Below are 21,799 nucleotides of genomic sequence, written 5' to 3' on the forward strand. Positions count from 1 at the left end.
GGGATCTGTTGCGTCATATGCCGCACGATACTAGAAATTCGTTTGAGGGGCCTATATATTATTTTTACAGGACGTGTTTTTGTGGGATCCGTTAAGAGCATCTCTAGCATATCCCGCAAAAGATCCTGTAAAATAATAGCCGTTTTATAGTACGAGGCAAAAAAATGTTCATATCTGGTACCACAAAACGTCACGTGACGTGTTTTTGTGGTAATTTTTTCACATATCCCTTTAAAATATGGGCTTCATCCCGTGGATATCCTGAATTGGAGGCAGTTTTTGCAGCGAGGAAACTTGTAACTCCCGCCACGGTCTTCCGACCATCCCTGCCGCCTCTACGGGATCATCCTCGAGCGCCTCCGGCGACCACCAGACCCTGCTGCAGGCTGCTGCTGCCGCACGCTGCGCGAGTATCCGATTGCTTTTTATGTGTGAGGATGTTTTATACTTCCTTTATCCGAAAAAACTTGTTCCAAACTTATTTTTCAAATGGATGTATCTATCATTAATTTGGAGCTAAATACATCCATTTGAGAAAGTTTTTCCGGATAGAAAGAGTACTATTTTACATGGATCCTTCCATAAATTCATTCAATTGGTTCATAATGGATCTGTTGGTGACATACAAATGGTACCGCAAATTCGTTTTAAGAGGAACCGTCGTCAACTATTTTTAGAGGACGTGGTTTTAGCGGATCTGCTAAAGATGCACTAAGATGCCCAGGTTTAAATGTCCTGAAAATTAATATCTTTAGAAAACGACGGGGTCCATACGCCTCGCTCAGGAAACGAGTCTGCTTCATGCTTTGCATTAGTCTCTCCAGCCTCCGCTACTAGCATCTCTGCTTACGTGAACTCTTTGCAGCAAAATTAATAATTAATACAAACATGAAGGTCGAGGGAGTTCACAACATTTTTGAACTGAATTTAGTATTATCACATTTGCACACGTTTTTCCTGTTACAAGAATAGCAGGAGCTGTTCATCACAGATGCCCAGCAAACAACTAAAGCACTTCCTCGACTACATCAAAATTTGAATTTACAGCAGGAAGCAACAAAACATCAAAAACTAAAAAGACAAGCTATGCTGAGGAAACAACTAGCCGCTAGGGGAAAACACACTTGGATCACAGTGCAGATGGAGGTGAGCAGTGTGACGGAACCATTTGGTCCTGTATTTCCAAGGCTCTACATGAGCTTCATCAGATCATAATACACCCGACAACCGCTGCCAGCAACGTCTCGATTCTGGGAGAAATAGTTCATCTGGGAGATGAACTCACATTTTCATTTGCAGCTGTACATGGTGGCCTCGATCTCTAGCCTCCCTTCCAAGGGCCGTGCAGGAAACATGGTGGCCTCGATCTCTATCCTCCCTTCCAAGGGCATGCATCCTGCAAGCATGACTTAACACCTCCAGCGGCATCAAATATGATGAGGGAATCCGGTGCACCGTTTCAGAAAAAAATGTCTGATATGTGCACAGCTACCCAACAATTTCCCTCGTCAAGCTGAAACAAATTGTTCTGTCTTTGACGATAAGGCTCCAACATGTCAACAGACATTAGTCGATTTCTACTTCCTCCACATCTTTACTGCTAGGGAAACTGCATGGCTCATCTTCCTCTTCGTCCTCATCTACTTTCATAAATAGTCCAAGTTTTTCCAACATGCTGCCAGAACCAGGAAGAAAACTGGGCATGCCATCCTGGGAATGCTCAGGACTCGTCTCATCAACAGAACTTACAATATGTTCCGTGGTGATTGTACCAAGCATTTCTAGGTCCTTGGGATGGACGCTGTCATTAATTTCTACAGTTCTCTCCATCTGCATCGGGTTTAAACAAACTTTTAGCGACAAGACAAAAGATGAGTCACATAGCACCAGCAAATGCAGTTCATTCACTTGCCTCCTGCAAGGCCTGACGAGCCTTTTCCCTCTCAAGGTCCCGCTTACGCTTGGATTCAGCTTCGGCTTCAGCTCTGCGAGCTTCCATGGCTGCATTACCTTCAGCCAAAAGCCGTTCTTTTTCTGTGTCCATAGGCAAGACAATTCTTAGAAAGGCAGGAGCTTACTACTTGGCAGCAAACAAACAGATGTATATGCTTTTTACCTTCCTTCTGCAGTTTCTCCAGCTCCTCCTGTTTATCTCCACCCTCACCCTAACCTCATTAGGTAATTACATGTCAGAAAGAGGTGCAGCAAATAATGAAGGAAAGAAAGCTAGATGTAAAGGCTCCCAAACCTGGCTGAGAATCCCACGGGCTTTAACAATAACATCAGCATAACGGCTCCTCAAAAGAGCTGCTCGTAAGAGCTTGTCCGGGGAGACTTGCCTGTCGGGTTTTGCATTCTCCCCTATATATTCATTGGGAAAGGATCAGATGATCCGACCAGATCAATGCACCAAGACCCCTTAGTGGTCTCATATGAACCTGCTTACATAATCATGCTTACCCTCAGGTGCAGCCTTGGACTCATTGTCCTGCTCACGGAGTTCCACATCACCGGCCGTGTCTGTTATTTAACCAATGGTAATTGGTTAAGTATGACAAATAAAAGCAGATTCCTCGCAACATGTAGCCAAAGGGGTATTGGGGATAAAACTTACGGTTAGCATCAACAGGGTTAATAACATCACTCTTTTCTTGCTCTGCAGGTTGTTCTGGTATTTTAGTAACCTGCAAAGAAGAAACCAATTATTGCAACGCAACAAGGTAGCACATATAAGAGGTTGGCCAGTCAATGGAAATGAAACAATAAACTCTTGCCACAACGTTAGTAGAATTGGATATCATGATTACTGATCAAAGTTGACCAAGAGTATCGTAAAGATCCACACAACCAGATCACCCATTCTGCGATCTGGTTCAGTCTGACTAAAGCGAGTCAACCAATGAAGTACAAGCTACGAAGCTAACCGCGGACACTGACACGGAGATCACCCGTTATGTGATCTGGTACAGTCTGCCTAAAGCGAGTCAGCCATACAAGGTATGAAGCTAACTGTGGACACTGACAAGGCGTGGTACTATCAGAAATAAACTGGACAAGGAGGGAACAGAAGGGCCGGTGACTACAGAGGCGGTAAAGAAAATGAGAAGCGAACAATGGATGAATGTAGAGCTAAGGAGAGAAAGAACTGGCGGGTTTAATCCTGCTAACATACTTCATAGGTCCATATCTTCACTACTAAGATAGTTCTATTGCATTAACTGGCTTAAATGAAGGATCACCCAGTAAAAAATTGCCAAAGTACCTTCGCAAGCTTTGCTGGGCTACCAACCTTTTCTGATTCGCTTTCAGTATCACTGCCCGAGTCAGAATCTGCATTACCAACATAGGAAATACGATCTGAGGACTAGAAACCGTGATAAATATATCATATACAGTAGGGTCTTGTAGACACTGGGACTGACTGTTTAAATAATTAATTGGAACAAAGAATCTGTAGTTTCCAATACTAATTTCTAAAAAGCATCTATATGGTGCCCTTGCACCACATATCAGTTCACCAAGAATCGGTGTGAGACAGTTGCAGGATGACACTCTGTCATCCTGGGTGACACTGACATCATGATATTTTAACTATTTCATCAAGTTTCTATGGATTCTGCTACTTCTCCTGAAAGATAATATTGGTTGTAAAAAATAAATGAAAAGAACAAATTTGCAGCACATGTCAATCTCATATAATATTCTGAATTTCAGATGGTTCACCTACAGTAAAAAAGTTTGCTTCTCAACTTTTGCTTCACTACCTTATGTAAACTTGTAAAATCAGATTTCAACAACGTTTAGCCAAAGACATAAACAAAAATATGGACTAGACATAAGGACAAATCTCTATAAAATGAACATGAGAAGGGAAATAGAGATGGTCAAAGTAGTAAGAGCAGTAGCACGAAGAGAAACATGTTTTACAAGGATGTATCCAATGGCAAAACACAAATGTAGATAACTAAAACTCATATGTACACACCGCTGGATGAAGATCCCGAGTCACTGCTGGAACTACTTGGACTACCACATTTGTTAGTTCTGATCTGAGGATCCTTCTCTATCAATATAGGGGATGCATTGCCGCAAATGTCCACATCCTCCTCAATAGGCTCACCACCTGAGTGCACACAAAAGTCAGTCTCTAGTAAGTGCATTGATGGTGTCAAAGTTATATCTATTGAGAACCTCAAAGGGTACATGACAAAATACCTTTGCAGGGATTTGTGGACAGGTGACTGAGGCCAGGAAGGCCAGGAACGTTCACAGCCTCATTCTCAGAGGGCTCTGATTTTTTCTGCTGGTTATCTCTCTCTTGCAAATATTTGTCGACATGCTTCTTCAGTTCTAATAGTATATCATCACTGAGTGCATGGATATCAATCTCTATCTCTCCATCCCCAGGCTGATCTGTGTTGTTGTCAATACACTGCTGTAACAAATCAATGATGTGACCAGGTAATAATTCTGGCTCCTCGGACAAAGAAGCTAAGCAGTTTCCAAAGGATTCTTTCTCCTCAAATGTCATCTTTGGCTTCATAATTTCAGTTGGCCTGACACGCTCTATTGACAAGTCCCTGTGGTCAACAGGAGGGGTCTTTCTCCTCTTTGAGTCGGCCCTATCAACCTCAACATGTGGCTTCATTGCAGCAGAAGCCAACTTCTTCTCCACTGTCTTCCATCTAGACTCAAACATTTTATTCAGTTGAATGGCCATATCATGCACTGCATGCCCTCGAGGATTGTAAGCTATCGCATTGCTAAAGGTCAGCCTGACATCAGCTGCAAAATCAGATGGCCTTGTGTAGGAACCAGAATCTAGCTTCTTCTTGATTGTCCCAAGGTCCATCGGGTGCTTGATAATGTCATTATAATCTGGAATGTTCAGCTTTTCCACGTCTACCGGAATATTAAAAATATGACTGCATTTCTGAGTCATGAGCTTCTTCAGAATACCTTCACACATCTGCAGAATCGTAGCTTCGGGCAACACCATAGACGTTTCAGGCCGGGGCTTTGTAGGCAAGAAGCGCCCCTTGGCACCACGGAGAACATGGCTCCCCCCTTTCACTTTTTTAGCTCGAGGAGCAGCAGAGGATGAGTACGCAGGTGCCCTGCTGACAGGCATTATGGCCAAAAATTCTGGCTTCTTAAGGAGATCCCGGACCGAATCAAGCTCTGAGCGGAATCTCTTGCGAAGGTACCGCCGCTCAGACGATGACATCTTAGAGGGGACAAAGATCTCCCGCTTCACACCAAAGCCATCACTGTTAAGGCTGATGCACTTGCGTTTTGGCGCAGACGAATCTTGCGAGTCAACACGAACAGGGCTGCCTGACTCGCCAACAGTCTCTGCATACCCACGGGGCACACCTCGGTAGGCCATTTCATCATAGCTCCGTTTAATCTGCCTCTGCGGCGCAAACTCCATGAGGACCGTTGGTGTCATGTTACCAGGCGCCAGCGAAGGTGGCACAGATCTGCTGAATAATGACAAACAGCTTCAGACACACACACACACACACACACACACACACACACACACACACACAACGAATTGAAACCTTGCAGGGATTTAAACGGAAGCACAAAAGCCGAAATTTACAGGTATTCAAATGCTCTGCAGCAAAACCCTAGCAATTACCAATCCGTACCGAGCGATAGAGCACAAATCCGACAGCCCAACGCTCAAATCTTGTAATTGGCGCCCAGAACCAGACGCCTACCGAGCCGAAAGCGAAAACCCCCAAATCATAACAGCCGGGCAATTCGAAGCGAAAGAGGATGCAGGCCACGGACCTGGAGGCTGGATCTGAGGCGCGGGGAACCCTAGGTCGGGATTCCGGAGCGAGGCGTCCTTCTCCCTTGGTGAGCGCGGCAGCGAGCTGGACTTGCGCCGGATCTGGAGAGCGCGCGCGGTGGCCTCCGCGGGTTCGAGTCGCCTCCCCCTTATCCTCTTTCCTTTTATCTTCTCTCTTCCTCCTTTCTCTCTCTTGTTCTCCCTTTACTCGCGCCTCCAGTCGTCTCCTGGCGCTGCCAATCTTTTTTCCTTGCCGAAGCGACCGAGCCCGAGCCCGAAGTGGAGTTGGATCTGGATCCTGCGCACGAGGCTGGTCGAGACCCAAAGTAGAGCGGGACGGAGCGAAACGATTCGGTTGGATGCGACTTGACGCGCGCGGGGTGGGCGCTCTCTTGGTGGGTATTTATAGGTGCGGGGGGGTTCGGGGGGCGGTGCGTGCCGGATCCTGGCCGTCGGTTCGCGGGGATCGGACGGGCGGACGGGGAGATCTGGGCGGGGGCCCGCCGGGGCCGACGTGACGTGGAGGGGGTCGCTCTTTGACTTTGTTCGAGAAGGTTTCTGTTTGGACAAGGATCGCGCGCTGTTTGACTATGTATCGTGGGGCGACAAGGTTTCTGGGCCCGCATGTCATTGGATTTGGGTAGTTTTCCCTGCGGTTCGATAATTTCTGGGGAGCGGCCGTCTTTTGTCGAACCCGCGGGATCTGGATCTGGGTACGCGCGGAGGGCGGGGTGACTTTTAGGTGAAGGCTGGTGACACGTCGAAGCACGTGCGTGGCTGCGTGCCTTCCGCGGTGGGGCTCCTGGCCTGCCCTGCTGGGTTTTCTTTTTTGATTGAAGCTCTCCTGGGTGTTTCGCGCGGGAATTTCCTAACGGACGTTCGCTGCGTCGAGTTGTCGAGGCTTCGCACAGAGAGGCAAGCCACTAGCGATCAAGATGGGCCGGCCCAGTTAGGAGATAGCGCTGGCGCTACAGCTTCCGGTTTTGGGAACCTTCTGGAAGGTTCCTGAACGGTTTTGGGAACCTTCTAGAAGGTTCTTGAACCGGGTTTTCACTGGTTTTTTCTGTTTGCTTTTTCTTTGTTGTTTTTCCTGTTTTTTCTTTTTCTTTCTTCGCTTTTTTGTTTCTTTATTTCATCTTTCAATTCTTTTTTCTTCTCTTTTTATTTTCTTTTTGTTCACGTTTCAAATTATGTTCGAGAGTTTCAAAACATCTTCCCATTACAAAATTGTTCTCCATTTCAAATTCGCGCTTCCAAATTTGTTCTCCATTTCAAAATTTGTTCTCAACATTCAAAAATTGTTCGCGCTTCCAAATTTGTTCTCCATTTCTAAATTTGTTCTCAACATTCAAAAAATGTTCGTGCTTTCAAAAACTGTTCGAGCTTCCAAATTTGTTCTCCATTTCAAAATTTGTTCTCAACATTAAAAAAATCCGTGCTTTAAAAAATTGTTCGCATCGTTTCAGAAACTATTCACCTTTTAATGTTTTATTCACAAAACAACAAATATTTTGTTTAAAAAAAGTTCCCATTTCCAAAATTTGTTCACAAATACAAAAACTGTTCACATGTTTAAATTTTGTTTGCAAATGCAAAAATGTATGTGAATTTCAAAAAAATGTTCCAAATGTTGTTCACAAATTCAAAGCTGTTCAGGAAGTTCGAAAATTTGTTCACAATTTGAAAAAAAATGGTTTCAAAATTTGTTCACATATGAAAAAAAATCTTCTCATGTTTATTTTTTGTTCAAAATTCAATAGTGTTTGCGAATTTAAAAAAAATATTCTTTTTTCCAGATTTTGTTCACATATTGAAGGTTCATGTTTTTCAAAATTAGTTCACAAATGAAAATAATGCTATAATTTTGTAAAAGTAGTTTTAAATTTTCAAATGTATTCATTTTTTGAATTTCTTAATTTTTTTCTATAAATGTTTTGTGTTTACAATAACTAGTTGATTATTTTAAAAAATGTTCTCGTATTTAATTTTTTTTGTTCCATTTTTTAACTTTTTTGAGTTTCCCAAATAATGTTTTCCTTTCAAAAAGTATTTTATTTTAAAAAAATCTTGTTTGGCATTTTTGTAAACATAAATAATCTGCCACGTATTGTAGTTCATATATACCGGGCTGCCATTTTACACACCAAATCTCAGTTATACAGTGGCTACGGACGCGCTTTCATGGCGGGAGGACTTGTGTTCTATCCCTCGCCCACAAGTTTTTATGGAATTTTGTGAATTTGTTTTATTTTTTGATGCTTCTGTTTGGTTTTTTTACGTTGGCGCTGCCACTCTTTCACAAATAGCTTGCCTTGCGGAGTGGCTAGCGCATAGCGTGCGCATGTAGAGATCACGGGTTCGATTCCAGAACTGGCTCCTTTTTTGGCATCTCTTTCATTCAGCAAAGGACAGCGAATGGGCCGACCCACGTGAACCGCATCTTGTGCGAAACGGCGACTTCTTGCCGCAATAAGCGGCATATAGGAGGTCCCGTTTCGCGCGGGCCGCCCCTATATCTTGCCTTCAGCGTACATACTCGCTCAAGGCGTGTTAGATGGGCCGGCCCACGCGCGCGGCAGGCCATCGCCTCTTTTTTGTTTCTTCTTCTGTTTATTTTGTTTTTTTTCTGCTTTATTTTTGTACATTTGTTTATAGTTTTAGATAATCTCTCCCTAATAATAATGCACGAATTGAGTCTCCAGGTTCACCGTCACAATACACTTTCTTCTCATATCATACTTCTACAATTTGCATAGATGAAATCGTAATATAAATGAGGTGGTACTAATTCGTCTCTCCTTCTTTTTTTGTCCGTCCACCTGGCTCATAAATTTGCTCCGCTTCGTACGTATTTTTCAGCTTCGATGGCCCAGAAAACTTGCTATGGGCCGGTAAAAAGGTTCAACTTCACGACCTGCCCTCCTCTCCTTATGGCTTTTTTTGTTTTTTTTTGTTTTTTCCTCTCCTTACAGCTGCAGCAAAGCCTATGCTACAATTTCAGATTTAGTCCCACCCTGTCCCTTTACATCATATCCTAGCAGTTTATATACGTTTGGAGTTGCCAAAATTAACAAGCCAACAAAAGACACGAAGAAAGACGTCATGCATCACAAATCGATTGCCCGGAGTGAAGCTCACGAGCAGTCAAAGAGACGAGGCACGGAAAATGTAAAAAAAAAGGGAAGGAGAGAGCGAGGGAAAGAGGAGACGGAGGAAGCCGGTGGTGGCCGACAAGGGCCGGAGAAAATGAGAGAGAGAGAGACGGAAGGGGAAAAGGGGAGGAGAGAGCGAGGAAAAGAGGAGACGGAGGAGACCGGCTGTGGGAGCTCTCCTGCTTCTTTGGTCGCACGGACGAAGGCGACTGCGGGCGCCTGGACGCGTCCAACGCGGGCAGGTGCGCGAGCGAGGCTGGCTTCCGTGGGACGCTGGTGGCTGATACGGCCGCTGAAGGAGCCTGGGCACATCCATCTGGTGAGGGAGAGAGCCACGTACCAGTCCAATCAAAGAACCCAAAAGAACACGTGAGCTGCATGACAATTGAACAAGAGCTCCCCCAGAAAGTTGGAGTATGTATACTGAGAAGTGCTATTATGGTGGAAGCTCGAGTCCTTTCATAGATCCTCACCCTTGGCAATTTTCATCTTTTCGTCTCTAAAACTTAATACATAGAAATGCGGAACATGTCCTTCATTCATGCATGAAATAAGCACATAACAGTACAATTTTTTGGTGGAGCGGTACTTCATCCTTCACATTGATGACGGCGGATCTCGGCGGCGTGGTGCAGTGGAGACTCGGCGTCCGATGCGCGGTGATGGACTCGCGCAGGTGGAGGTAGTTGTCTGGCGTCAAGGTGGCGTCGATGGCGGAGTGGCCTGACAAGGTAGAAACCTCAATATCTGCTCTGAAGACGGACCTGTGGAAGATGGCGGCGACGACACATGTGAGTGCATCAGATCAGTTTATGCCCCAGACCCGGTATGTGGCTCGGCTGGGGTTTCTGGCTTTTGATGATAGGCTTAGGTGAGTAGACCGGGTATTTGGCCTAGGTAGCACCCCTTCATCATATGGATAGGAGTAGTGGCATATGTAGGCATTTTGTTGTAATACTTTGTAAGGTCCTCGTGAATAATCAATAAAGTGGCCGTATGCATCTCCCAGATGCAGAGGCCGGGGGTCATCCTCCTTTTCTAAAAAAAAGTACATTTTTTTTGTAAGAATCATAACTATACAATTCACAAGAAGTATGAGTGACATTATATGAACTAGGTGCGTGACAAGCACCTTGGTACGGTTCAGTGACATGTGGGCTATGCGGTGACCGACGTCTTTGCTTTGAAATTCACCACATTCAAACGCATTGTCATGTGATGAACATTATCGCCACTGTTGACGAGGAAAGAAATGACAAAAGAGTATAAACAACAAGATGAGTGTGGCGTCATGTTAAAATAGAAGACATGAGTTTGTGTCGGGTCTTAAGCAATGCTTATTGGGTTAGTGACATACGCTTTTTTTCTCCCGTTGCAACGCACGGGCATCTTTACTAATTAATAAACATACATATACTACAAAATACTCTCTACAAAAGATATTTGAAAAATATTGAAAAAGTATTTGAAAAATGTTAATCAAGCATTCAAAAAATGTTGATTGTGTATACAAAAATTGTTAATCATGTATTAAAAATGATGAAATGTTTTGACTATGTATATAAAACTGTTAATCAAGCATTTTGAAAAAAATGTTGAGCAAGTATTTGAAAAATGTTAATCAGGTATTTGGAAATGCTAAATGTATATAGAAAAATGTTGACCATGTATTAAAAAATGATGATTTCTTTTATCATGTATATAAAAATGTTGAACAAGTATTTGAAAAATGTTAATAAGCCATTTCAAAAATGTTAACTATTTATACAAAAAAGTAGACCATGTATTAAAAAATGATGGAAAATGTTGATCTTCTATATAAAAATGTTAATAACACGTTTGAAAAAAGTTGAACGATTATTTAAAAAATGTTGAATGTGTTTATAAAAAAGTTCACCATGTGTTCAAAAAATGTAATATTGTATTTAAAAAATGTTAATCAAGCATTTGAAAAAATGTCAAATGTGCATAGAAATAATGTTCACCATATATTTACAAAATGTTAATCTTTAATTTGAAAATTGTTAATCAAGTATTTGAACATATTTAAAAATGTATAGAAAAAATGTTGAACGTGTATACAAAAAATTTTAATCTTGTATATGAAAATGTTAATCAAGCATTTAAAAATATATAAAATGTGTATAGAAAAAATGTCAACCATGTATACAGAAAATGTTAATCTTGTATTTGTAAAATGTCAAACATATATTAGAAAAATGTTCTTGATGTATAAAAATGTATTATACAAACCAAAAGAAAGAATGAAAATAAAAAAGCAAAGAAACAAATGTAAAAAAGAATAGAAAAACTGTGAAAAGCAATAAAAACAAAGGAAAAATTAAAAAATTAAAAGAAAGAAAGAAAATAAAAAATGAAAAAATAGAAGAGAGAGAAAAACGATAAATGAAAGAAACCAAAAGAAAGAAAAATATAAATATAAATATAAGAACGAAAAAAAGAAAACCAAAGAAGAAATAAGAAAACAAGAAAAGAAAAGAGACGATAAAAGAAAAAGAAAAACGAAGAAGACAAAAAAAACAGGTCTTTTTCCTACTAGTTGATCACGAACAACAGAAAACCCAACTACTGCACTTCAAGTAGATCCGCCCTACTAGCTCAACACAAGCCCAACGTGGGGTAGATGGCTAGCAGCGCTTTCTCTCATGCCAAGAGGTCGTGTGTTCGAACTTCGAACCCTAGTGCACCTATTTTTGCTCCACTTTATTTTTTGTTTTAAGTTTGTGTCAATGGGCCGGCCCGTTACTGTGCCGCTCGATGCAAGAGATCCATCTGTCTCGCTTAATGCGAGAAGCTCTCGTGTTTCGCATGAAGGGGAGCACGTCTCTCGAAAGAGAAGACTGGGCCGATGGTTCTCGCTTGGTTTGGCATAACTATATTTTCTCATACGCATAGTAGGCCACTAAAAGATGTGGGGTTGAGGCATTGTACAACGTTGAGTGCTTGTACACTGGTGCAAACTGTGTAGCGTCTAACGAGAGATCCTACAATGCAGTTTGCCGTGATTCAGCTGGCAATTATGTCGTAGCTTCGACAACCAAAAACAAAGGGAGTGACTGACCCAGCTTCGCTTGAGGCCCTGCCTTGTTGAGAGGCACAAGCGCTCTCTCTAGACCTCTCTTTATCACATGTCGTCATTGCATCGAACTGTCGGGTCATGATAAATGGCATTCATAAGAACACGGGAGGCACACATGCTAGCATAGTTAGAGAGATTATATTTACTATTGGCCAGTTTGATCATTGCTCCTTCATCTTTGAAGGATGAGGCACAAATATTAAGATTCATAGCCTCGCTAAACACGCTTTCAGCCAGATTTTGGACGCCATATCTGGTTTCTCACCCCCCCTCCCCAAGACCGCCTCGCTAAACACGCTTTCAGCTGGATTTTGGACGCCATATTTGGCTTCTCACCCCCCAAGACATCCATTGCATCCCTATAAATATTGTTGATTAATAAGGTGGGTTTAGACTCAAAAAAAATTGTGTAGCGTCTCGGAATTTTCTTTGACCTGCAACGCACAAGTGCTTTGTATGGCTGCTTAGGCTGCTTTAACATTCGCGTAGCACCTGCACTAGCACCTATTGTCTCCAATGCAGAGCTGACTACCCCCCGACACAAGCAAGAACAAGCATTCATGTTCAGCTCATTCACCTACTAATACATCCATTTTGCATCATGCTTTTATATCGATATTTATTGCATTATGGGCTGTTATTACACTTTATGCCACAATACTTATGACTATTCTCTCTTATTTTACAAGGTTTACATAAAGAGGGAGAATGCCGGCAGCTGGGATTTTGGGCTGGAAAAGGAGCAAATATTAGAGACCTATTCTGCACAGCTCCAAAAGTCCTAAAACTTCACGGAGGTCATTTTCAGAATATATAAAAAATATTGAGCGCAAGAAGTTCCAGAGGGGGGCCACACCCTAGCCACGAGGGTGGGGCGCGCCCTACCCCCCTGGGCGCGCCCCCTGCCTCGTGGGCCCCCTGGTGGCCCTCCGATGCCCATCTTCTGCTATATGTAGTCTTTCGATGAGAAAAAAATCATAAGCAAGCTTTCGGGACGAGACTCCGCCGCCACGAGGCGGAACCTTGGCAGAACCAATCTAGGGCTCCGGCGGAGTTGTTCTGCCGGGGACACTTCCCTCCGGGAGGGGGAAATCATCGCCATCATCATCACCAACGATCCTCTCATCGGGAGGGGGTCAATCTCCATCAACATCTTCACCAGCACCATCTCCTCTCAAACCCTAGTCCATCTCTTGTATCCAATTCTTGTATCTAAGTCTGGGATTGGTACTTATGGGTTGCTAGTAGTGTTGATTACTCCTTGTAGTTGATGCTAGTTGGTTTATTTGGTGGAAGATCATATGTTCAGATCCTATATGCATATTAATACCCCTCTGATTATGAACATGAATATGCTTTGTGAGTAGTTACGTTTGTTCCTGAGGACATGGGAGAAGTCTTGCTATTAGTAGTCATGTGAATTTGGTATTCGTTCGATATTTTGATGAGATGTATGTTGTCTCTCCTCTAGTGGTGTTATGTGAACGTCGACTACATGACACTTCACCATTATTTGGGTCTAGAGGAAGGCATTGGGAAGTAATAAGTAGATGATGGGTCGCTAGAGTGACAGAAGGTTAAACCCTAGTTTATGCGTTGCTTCGTAAGGGGCTGATTTGGATCCATATGTTTCATGCTATGGTAAGGTTTACCTTAATACTTTTGTTGTAGTTGAAGATGCTTGCAATAGAGGTTAATCATAAGTGGGATGCTTGTCCAAGTAAGGACAGTACCCAAGCACCGGTCCACCCACATACCAGATTATCAAAGTACCGAACGCGAATCATATGATCGTGATGAAACCTAGCTTGACGATAATTCCCATGTGTTCTCGGAAGCGCTTTTCTCTATATAAGAATTTGTCCAGGCTTGTCCTTTGCTACAAAAAGGATTGGGCCACCTTGCTGCACTTTATTTACTTTTGTTACTTGTTGCTCGTTACAAATTATCTTATCACAAAACTACCTGTTACCTATAATTTCAGTGCTTGCAGAGAATACCTTGCTGAAAAGCGCTTATCATTTCCTTCTGCTCCTCGTTGGGTTCGACACTCTTACTTATCGAAAGGACTACGATAGATCCCCTATAGTTGTGGGTCATCAAGACTCTTTTCTGGTGCCGTTGCCGGGGAGTGAAGCGCCTTTGGTAGGTGGAATTTGGTAAGGAAAAATTTATATAGTGTGCTGAAATTTACTGTCACTTGTTACTATGGAAAGTAATCCTTTGAGGGGCTTGTTCGGGGTATCTTCACCCCGACCAGTAGAGCATAGAGTTGCTCCTCAACCTACTGAACCTACTGAACCTACTGAAAATGAAAATGTCTGCTTTGAAATTCCTTCGAGTATGATAGAAAAACTGCTAGCTAATCCTTTTGCAGGAGATGGAACATTACATCCTGATGAGCACCTAATATATGTGGATGAAGTTTGTGGATTATTTAAGCTTGCAGGTATGCCCTATGATGTTATCAAGAAGAAGGTCTTCCCTTTATCTTTGGAGGGAGACGCATTGACATGGTATAGGCTATGTGATGATATGGGATCATGGAACTACAAACGATTGAAATTGGAATTTCATCAAGAGTTTTATCCTATGCATCTTGTTCATCGTGATCGTAATTATATATATAATTTTTGGCCTCGTGAAGGAGAAAGCATCGCTCAAGCTTGGGGGAGGCTTAAGTCAATGTTATATTCATGCCCCAATCATGAGCTCTCAAGAGAAATGATTATTCAAAAAATTATGCTCGGCTTTCTGACAACAACCGCAACATGCTCGATACTTCTTGTGTTGGCTCTTTTATGATGAAGACTATTGAATTCAAATTGGATTTATTGGAAAGAATTAAACGCAACTCTGAAGATTGGGATCTCGACGAAGGTAAGGAGTCAGGTATGACACCTAAGTTTGATTGTGTTAAATCTTTTATGGATACCGATGTTTTCCGTAAATTTAGCACTAAATATGGACTTGACTCTGAGATAGTAGTTTCTTTCTGTGAATCTTTTGCTACTCATGTTGATCTCCCTAAGGAGAAGTGGTTTAAATATCACCCCCCCATTGAAGTAAAAGTAGCTGCACCTATTAAAGTTGAAGAAAAGACTGTCACTTATAATGATTCTATTATTCCTACTGCTTATGTTGAGAAACCACCTTTTCCTGTTAGGATAAAAGATCATGCTAAAGCTTCAACTGTGGTTCGTAAAAACAATATTAGAACCTATACACCTCCTGAGCAAGTTAAAGTTGAACCTAATATTGCTATTGTTAAGGATCTCTTGGCTGATAATATTGATGGACATGTTATTTATTTCTGTGATGAAACTGCTAGAATTGCTAAACCTTGTGCTAAAGATAAACATAGACCTGTGGTAGGCATGCCTGTTATTTCTGTTAAAATAGGAGATCATTGTTATCATGGCTTGTGTGATATGTGTGCTAGTGCTACTGCAATACCTATTGACTTATACAAAGAAATTGTGCATGATATTACACCTGCTGAGTTAGAAGAAATTGATGTCACCATTAAACTTGCCAATAGAGATACTATTTCACCAATGGGAATTGTTAGAGATGTTGAAGTCTTGTGTGGGAAAACTAAATATCCTACTGATTTTCTTGTTCTTGGTTCCCCACAAGATAGCTTTTGTCCCATTATATTTAATAGACCCTTCTTAAACACTGTTAATGCTAGGATAGACTGCAAAAAGGATGTTATTACTATTGGTTTAGGTGATATGTCTCATGAGTTCAACTTTTCTAAATTTCGTAGACAACACCGTGAAGAAGAATTGCCTAGTAAAGATGAAATTATTGGTCTTGCTTCTATTGTCGTACCACCTAGTGATCCTTTAGAACAATATTTGCTAGACCATGAAAATGATATGTATATGAATGAAAGAAGGGAAATAGATGAAGTGTTCTTTAAACAGAGACCTATTCTGAAACACAACTTGCCTGTTGAAATCTTAGGGGATCCTCCTCCACCCAAGGGTGATCCCGTGTTTGAGCTTAAACCATTACCTAATACTCTTAAATATGCTTATCTTGATGAAAAGAAAATATATCCTGTTATTATTAGTGTTAACCTTTCAAAGAAGGAGGAAGAAAGATTATTGAAAACTCTGAAGAAGCACCGTGCTTCTATTGGATATACTCTTGATGATCTTAAGGGCATTAGTCCCACTCTATGTCAACACAAAATAAATTTGGAAAAAGATGCTAAACCAGTTATTGATCACCAACGACTACTGAATCCTAAGATGAAAGAAGTGGTAAGAAAAGAAATAATAAAGCTCCTTGAGGCAGGTATAATTTATCCCGTTGCTGATAGTCAGTGGGTAAGTCCTATCCATTGTGTTCCTAAGAAGGGAGGTATTACTGTCATTCCTAATGATAAAGATGAATTGATTCCGCAAAGAATTATTACAGGTTATAGGATGGTAATTTATTTCCGCGAATTAAGTAAGGCTACTAAAAAGATCATTACCCCTTACCTTTTATTGATCAAATGCTAGAAAGATTATCCAAACATACACATTTTTGCTTTCTAGATGGTTATTCTGGTTTTTCCCAAATACCCGTGTCAGCTGATGATCAATCTAAGACCACTTTTACTTGCCCTTTCGGTACTTTTGCCTATAGACGTATGCCTTTTGGTTTATGTAATGCACCTGCTACCTTTCAAAGATGCATGATGGCTATATTTTCTGATTTTTGTGAAAAGATATGTGAGGTATTCATGGATGATTTCTCAGTTTATGGATCCTCTTTTGATGATTGCTTAAGCAACCTTAATTGAGTTTTGCAGAGATGTGAAGAAACTAACCTTGTCTTAAATTGGGAGAAATGCCACCTTATGGTTAATGAAGGTATTTTCTTGGGGCCCAAAATTTCTGAAAGAGGCATTGAAGTTGATAAAGCTAAAGTTGATGCTATTGAAAAGATGTCGTGTCCCAAGGACATTGAAGGTATAAGAAGTTTCCTTGGTCATGCCGGTTTTTATAAGAGGTTCATTAAGGACTTCTCAAAAATTTCTCGGCCTCTGACTAATTTATTACAAAAAGATATACCATTCGTCTTTGATGATGATTGTGTAGAAGCCTTTGAAATACTTAAGAAAGCATTAATCTCTGCACCTATTTGTTCAACCACCTGATTGGAATTTACCTTTTGAAATTATGTGTGATGCTAGTGATTATGCTGTAGGTGTTGTTCTAGGGCAAAGAGTTGATAAGAAATTAAATGTTATTCAATATGCTAGTAAAACTCTAGACAATGCCCAGAGAAATTATGCTACAACCAAAAAAGAATTCTTAGCAGTTGTATTTGCTTGTGATAAGTTCAGACCTTATATTGTTGATTCTAAAGTAACTATTCACACGGATCATGCTGCTATTAAATATCTTATGGAAAAGAAAGATGCTAAACCTAGACTTATTAGATGGGTTCTCTTGCTACAAGAATTTGATTTGCATATTATTGATAGAAAGGGAGCCGAGAACCCCGTTGCAGATAACTTGTCTAGGTTGGAAAATGTTCTTGATGACCCACTACCTATTGATGATAGCTTTCCCGATGAACAATTAAATGTCATAAATGCTTCTCATACTGCTCCATGGTATGCTGATTATGCTAATTATATTGTTGCTAAATTTATACCACCTAGTTTCACATACCAGCAAAAGAAAAAGTTTTTCTATGATTTAAGACATTACTTTTGGGATGACCTACATCTTTATAAAGAAGGAGTAGATGGTGTTATTAGACGTTGTGTACCTGAGCATGAACAGGAACAGATCCTACGCAAGTGTCACTCCGAAGCTTATGGAGGACACCATGCTGGAGATAGAACTGCACACAAGGTATTGCAATCCGGTTTTTATTGGCCTACTCTCTTCAAGGATGCACGCAAGTTTGTTTTGTCTTGTGATGAATGTCAAAGAATTTGTAATATTAGTAGACATCAAGAAATGCCTATGAATTATTCACTTGTTATTGAACCATTTGATGTTTGGGGATTTGATTATATGGGACCTTTTCCTGCCTCTAATGGATATACACATATTTTAGTTGCTGTTGATTACGTTACTAAGTGGATAGAAGCTATTCCAACTAGTAGTGCTGATCATAACACCTCTATTAAGATGCTTAAAGAAGTTATTTTTCCGAGGTTTGGGGTCCCTAGATATTTAATGATTGATGGTGTTTCACATTTTATTCATGGTGCTTTCTGTAAAATGCTTGCTAAGTATGATGTTAATCATAGAATTGCATCTCCTTATCACCCATAGTCTAGTGGTCAAGTAGAATTGAATAATAGAGAACTCAAATTAATTTTGCAAAAGACTGCTAATAGATCTAGAAAGAATTGGTCCAAGAAACTTGATGATGCATTATGGGCCTATAGAACTGCATATAAAAATCCTATGGGTATGTCTCCGTATAAAATGGTTTATGGAAAAGCATGTCACTTACCTCTCGAACTAGAACATAAGGCTTATTGGGCTATTAAAGAGCTCAATTATGATTTCAAACTTGCCGGTGAGAAAAGGTTATTTAACATTAGCCCACTTGATGAAGGGAGAACCCAAGCCTATGAGAATGCCAAATTGTTTAAAGAAAAAGTTAAAAGATGGCATGACAAAAGAATACAAAAGCGTGAGTTTAATGTAGGTGATTATGTATTGCTATACAACTCTCGTTTAAGATTTTTTTGCAGGAAAGCTTCTCTCTAAATGGGAAGGTCCTTACATTATCGAGGAGGTCTATCGTTCCGGTGCCATAAAAATCAACAACTTCAAAGGCACAAATCCGAAGGTGGTGAACGGTCAAAGAATAAAACATTATATCTCAGGTAATCTTATAAATGTTGAAACCAATGTTATTGAAACCGTAACCCTGGAGGAATACATAAGGGACACTTTCCGAAACGTTTCAAACTCCGAAAAGGAATAGGTATGTGGTACGGTAAGTAAACCGACTCCAAAACAGTCCTAATGGCAATTTTTCTCCGTTTTGGAATATTTAGAAAAAATATAAAAATAAGAAGCAGTCCGGGAAGGACACGAGGGCTCCATGAGGGTGGAGGGCGCGCCCTACCCCCCTTGACGCGCCCCCTGCCTCGTGGGCACCTCGTGCGCTCTCCGGACTCCGTTTTCTTGCATGATACGCATTTTGGTCGGTAAAAATTCATCATATAATCTCCCGGAGGTTTTGACTCCCGTATCACGCAAATATCTCTCGTCTTTGTTTCAAGCTGTTTTTCTGACAGATCTAGGTCGTCATGTCGTCTTCAAGTGCCCCCAAGGACAAGTTTTTCGAGAAGCTCATCAACCCCTACCTCGCGGAAGTGCTCCAACACTCTCAAACCATTGAGATGCATGAGGGGGTGTTGCACATCCGCGATGTTGAGGGACCAAGGTGAAGAAAATATGCCCTAGAGGCAATAATAAAGTTATTATTTATTTCCCTATTTCATGATAAATGTTTATTATTCATGCTAGAATTGTATTAACCAGAAACATAATACATGTGTGAATACATAGACAAACATAGTGTCACTAGTATGCCTCTACTTGACTAGCTCGCTGATCGAAGATGGTTAAGTTTCCTAACCATAGACATGAGTTATCATTTGATTAACGGGATCACATCATTAGGAGAATGATGTGATTGACTTGACCCATTCCGTTAGCTTAGCACTTGATCGTTTAGTTTGTTGCTATTGCTTTCTTCATGACTTATACATGTTCCTATGACTATGAGATTATGCAACTCCCGTTTACCGGAGGAACACTTTGTGTGCCACCAAACGTCACAACGTAACTGGGTGATTATAAAGGTGCTCTACAGGTGTCTCCAAAGGTACTTGTTGGGTTGGCGTATTTCGAGATTAGGATTTTTCACTCCGATTGTCGGAGAGGTATCTGTGGGCCCACTCGGTAATGCACATCACTATAAGCCTTGCAAGCATTGCAACTAATGATTTAGTTGCGGGATGATGTATTACGGAACGAGTAAAGAGACTTGCCGGTAACGAGATTGAACTAGGTATTGAGATACCGACGATTGAATCTCGGGCAAGTAACATACCGATGACAAAGGGAACAACGTATGTTGTTATGCGGTCTGACCGATAAAGATATTCATAGAGTATGTAGGAGTCAATATGGGCATCCAGGTCCCGCTATTGGTTATTGACAAGAGAGGTATCTCGGTCATGTCTACATAGTTCTCGAACCCGTAGGGTCCGCACGCTTAATGTTCGTTGACGGTATAGTACTATGAGTTATGTATGTTGGTGACCGAATGTTGTTCGGAGTTTTGGATGAGATCACAGATATGACGAGGAACTCCGGAATGGTCCGGAAGTAAAGATTGATATGTGGATAGTAGTGTTTGATCTCCGGAAGGGTTCCGTAATTCACCGGAAGGGGTTCTGGATGTTTCCTGAAATGTTTGGGCACGAGAACACTTTATCTGGGCCAAAGGGGAAAGCCCACGAGGCTTTTGGAAAGTGCAAAAGGAAGTTTTGCGGAGACCAGAGGCTAGACGCCAGGAACCCTGGCGTCTAGGGGGTAGCGCCGGGAACCCTGGCGTCTAGCCCTGGAGTCTGAGAAGGACTCTTTCCTTTCGGGTGAAACCGACTTTGAGGAGGCTTTTACTCCAAGTTTCGACCCCAGGGCTCAACATATAAATAGAGGGGTAGGGCTAGCACCAAAGACACATCAAGAAACACCAAGCCGTGTGCCGGCAACCCCGTCTCCTCTAGTTTATCCTCCGTCATAGTTTTCGTAGTGCTTAGGCGAAGCCCTACGGAGATTGTTCTTCACCAACACCGTCACCACGCCGTTGTGCTGCCGGAACTCCACTACTACTTCGCCCCCCTTGCTAGATCGAGAAGGCAAGGACGTCACCGAGCCGAACGTGTGCAGAACTCGGAGGTGCCGTGCTTTCGCTACTTGGATCGATCGGATGTGAAGACGTACGACTACATCAACCGCGTTGATATAACGCTTCCACGAACGGTCTACGAGGGTACGTAGACAACACTCTCCCCTCTTGTTGCTATGCATCACCATGATCTTGCGTGTGCGTAGGAATTTTTTTGAAATTACTACGTTCCCCAACAATGGCATCAGAGCCTAGGTTTTATGCGTTGATGTTGTGCACGAGTAGAACACAAGTGAGTTGTGGGCGATATAAGTCATACTGCTTACCAGCATGTCATACTTTGGTTCGGCAGTATTGTTGGATGAAGCGGCCCGTACCGACATTACGCGTACGCTTACGCGAGACTGGTTCTACCGACGTGCTTTGCACACAGGTGGCTGGCGGGTGTCAGTTTCTCCAACTTTAGTTGAACCAAGTGTGGCTATGCCCGGTCCTTGCGAAGGTTAAAACAGCACCAACTTGACAAACTATCGTTGTGGTTTTGATGCGTAGGTAAGAACGGTTCTTGCTAAGCCCGTAGCAGCCACGTAAAACTTGCAACAACAAAGTAGAGGATGTCTAACTTATTTTTGCAGGGCATGTTGTGATGTGATATGGTCAAGACATGATGCTAAATTTTATTGTATGAGATGATCATGTTTTGTAACCGAGTTATCGGCAACTGGCAGGAGCCATATGGTCGTCGCTTTATTGTATGCAATGCAATTGTGCTGTAATGCTTTACTTTATCACTAAGCGGTAGCGATAGTCATGGAAGCATAAGATTGGCGAGACGACAACGATGCTACG

The 21,799-nt window shown here is 41.7% G+C and overlaps 1 protein-coding gene across 3 annotated transcripts; it reads right to left on the reverse strand.

Annotated features, from left to right (window-relative positions):
- Positions 1-895: 895 nt before the first annotated feature.
- On the reverse strand, positions 896-6,178 carry LOC125513709 (transcription factor GTE10-like). Of its 3 annotated transcripts, none has more exons than XM_048678874.1 (10): positions 5,803-6,178; positions 4,216-5,483; positions 3,986-4,123; positions 3,263-3,330; positions 2,615-2,684; positions 2,461-2,520; positions 2,249-2,361; positions 2,117-2,165; positions 1,913-2,034; positions 896-1,830 (listed from the first exon to the last, which is right to left on the reverse strand). In XM_048678874.1, exons 2-10 carry the CDS (start codon positions 5,450-5,452, stop codon positions 1,567-1,569), a joined length of 2,121 nt encoding a protein of 706 aa, XP_048534831.1. In that variant the 5' UTR covers positions 5,453-5,483; positions 5,803-6,178; the 3' UTR covers positions 896-1,566. The 3 variants fall into 3 exon arrangements, with proteins under 3 accessions (XP_048534831.1, XP_048534832.1, XP_048534830.1); XM_048678875.1 differs by having other exon boundaries at positions 3,290-3,330; positions 4,216-5,486; XM_048678873.1 differs by having other exon boundaries at positions 4,216-5,486.
- Between the last annotated feature and the right edge of the window lie 15,621 nt (positions 6,179-21,799).

The sequence above is a fragment of the Triticum urartu genome, chromosome 6 (genome assembly GCF_003073215.2).
Source record: "Triticum urartu cultivar G1812 chromosome 6, Tu2.1, whole genome shotgun sequence".
Lineage (NCBI taxonomy): Eukaryota > Viridiplantae > Streptophyta > Magnoliopsida > Poales > Poaceae > Triticum > Triticum urartu.

Coding starts and splice junctions, on each gene's coding strand:
- LOC125513709 (XM_048678874.1), bottom strand. CDS start 5,452: ATGACACCAACGGTCCTCATGGAGTTTGCGCCGCAGAGGCAGATTAAA. Junction 3,331..3,985: donor CTCGGGATCTTCATCCAGCG/GTGTGTACATAT, acceptor TTGGTAATGCAG/ATTCTGACTCGGGCAGTGAT. Junction 2,362..2,460: donor GTCCAAGGCTGCACCTGAGG/GTAAGCATGATT, acceptor ATGAATATATAG/GGGAGAATGCAAAACCCGAC.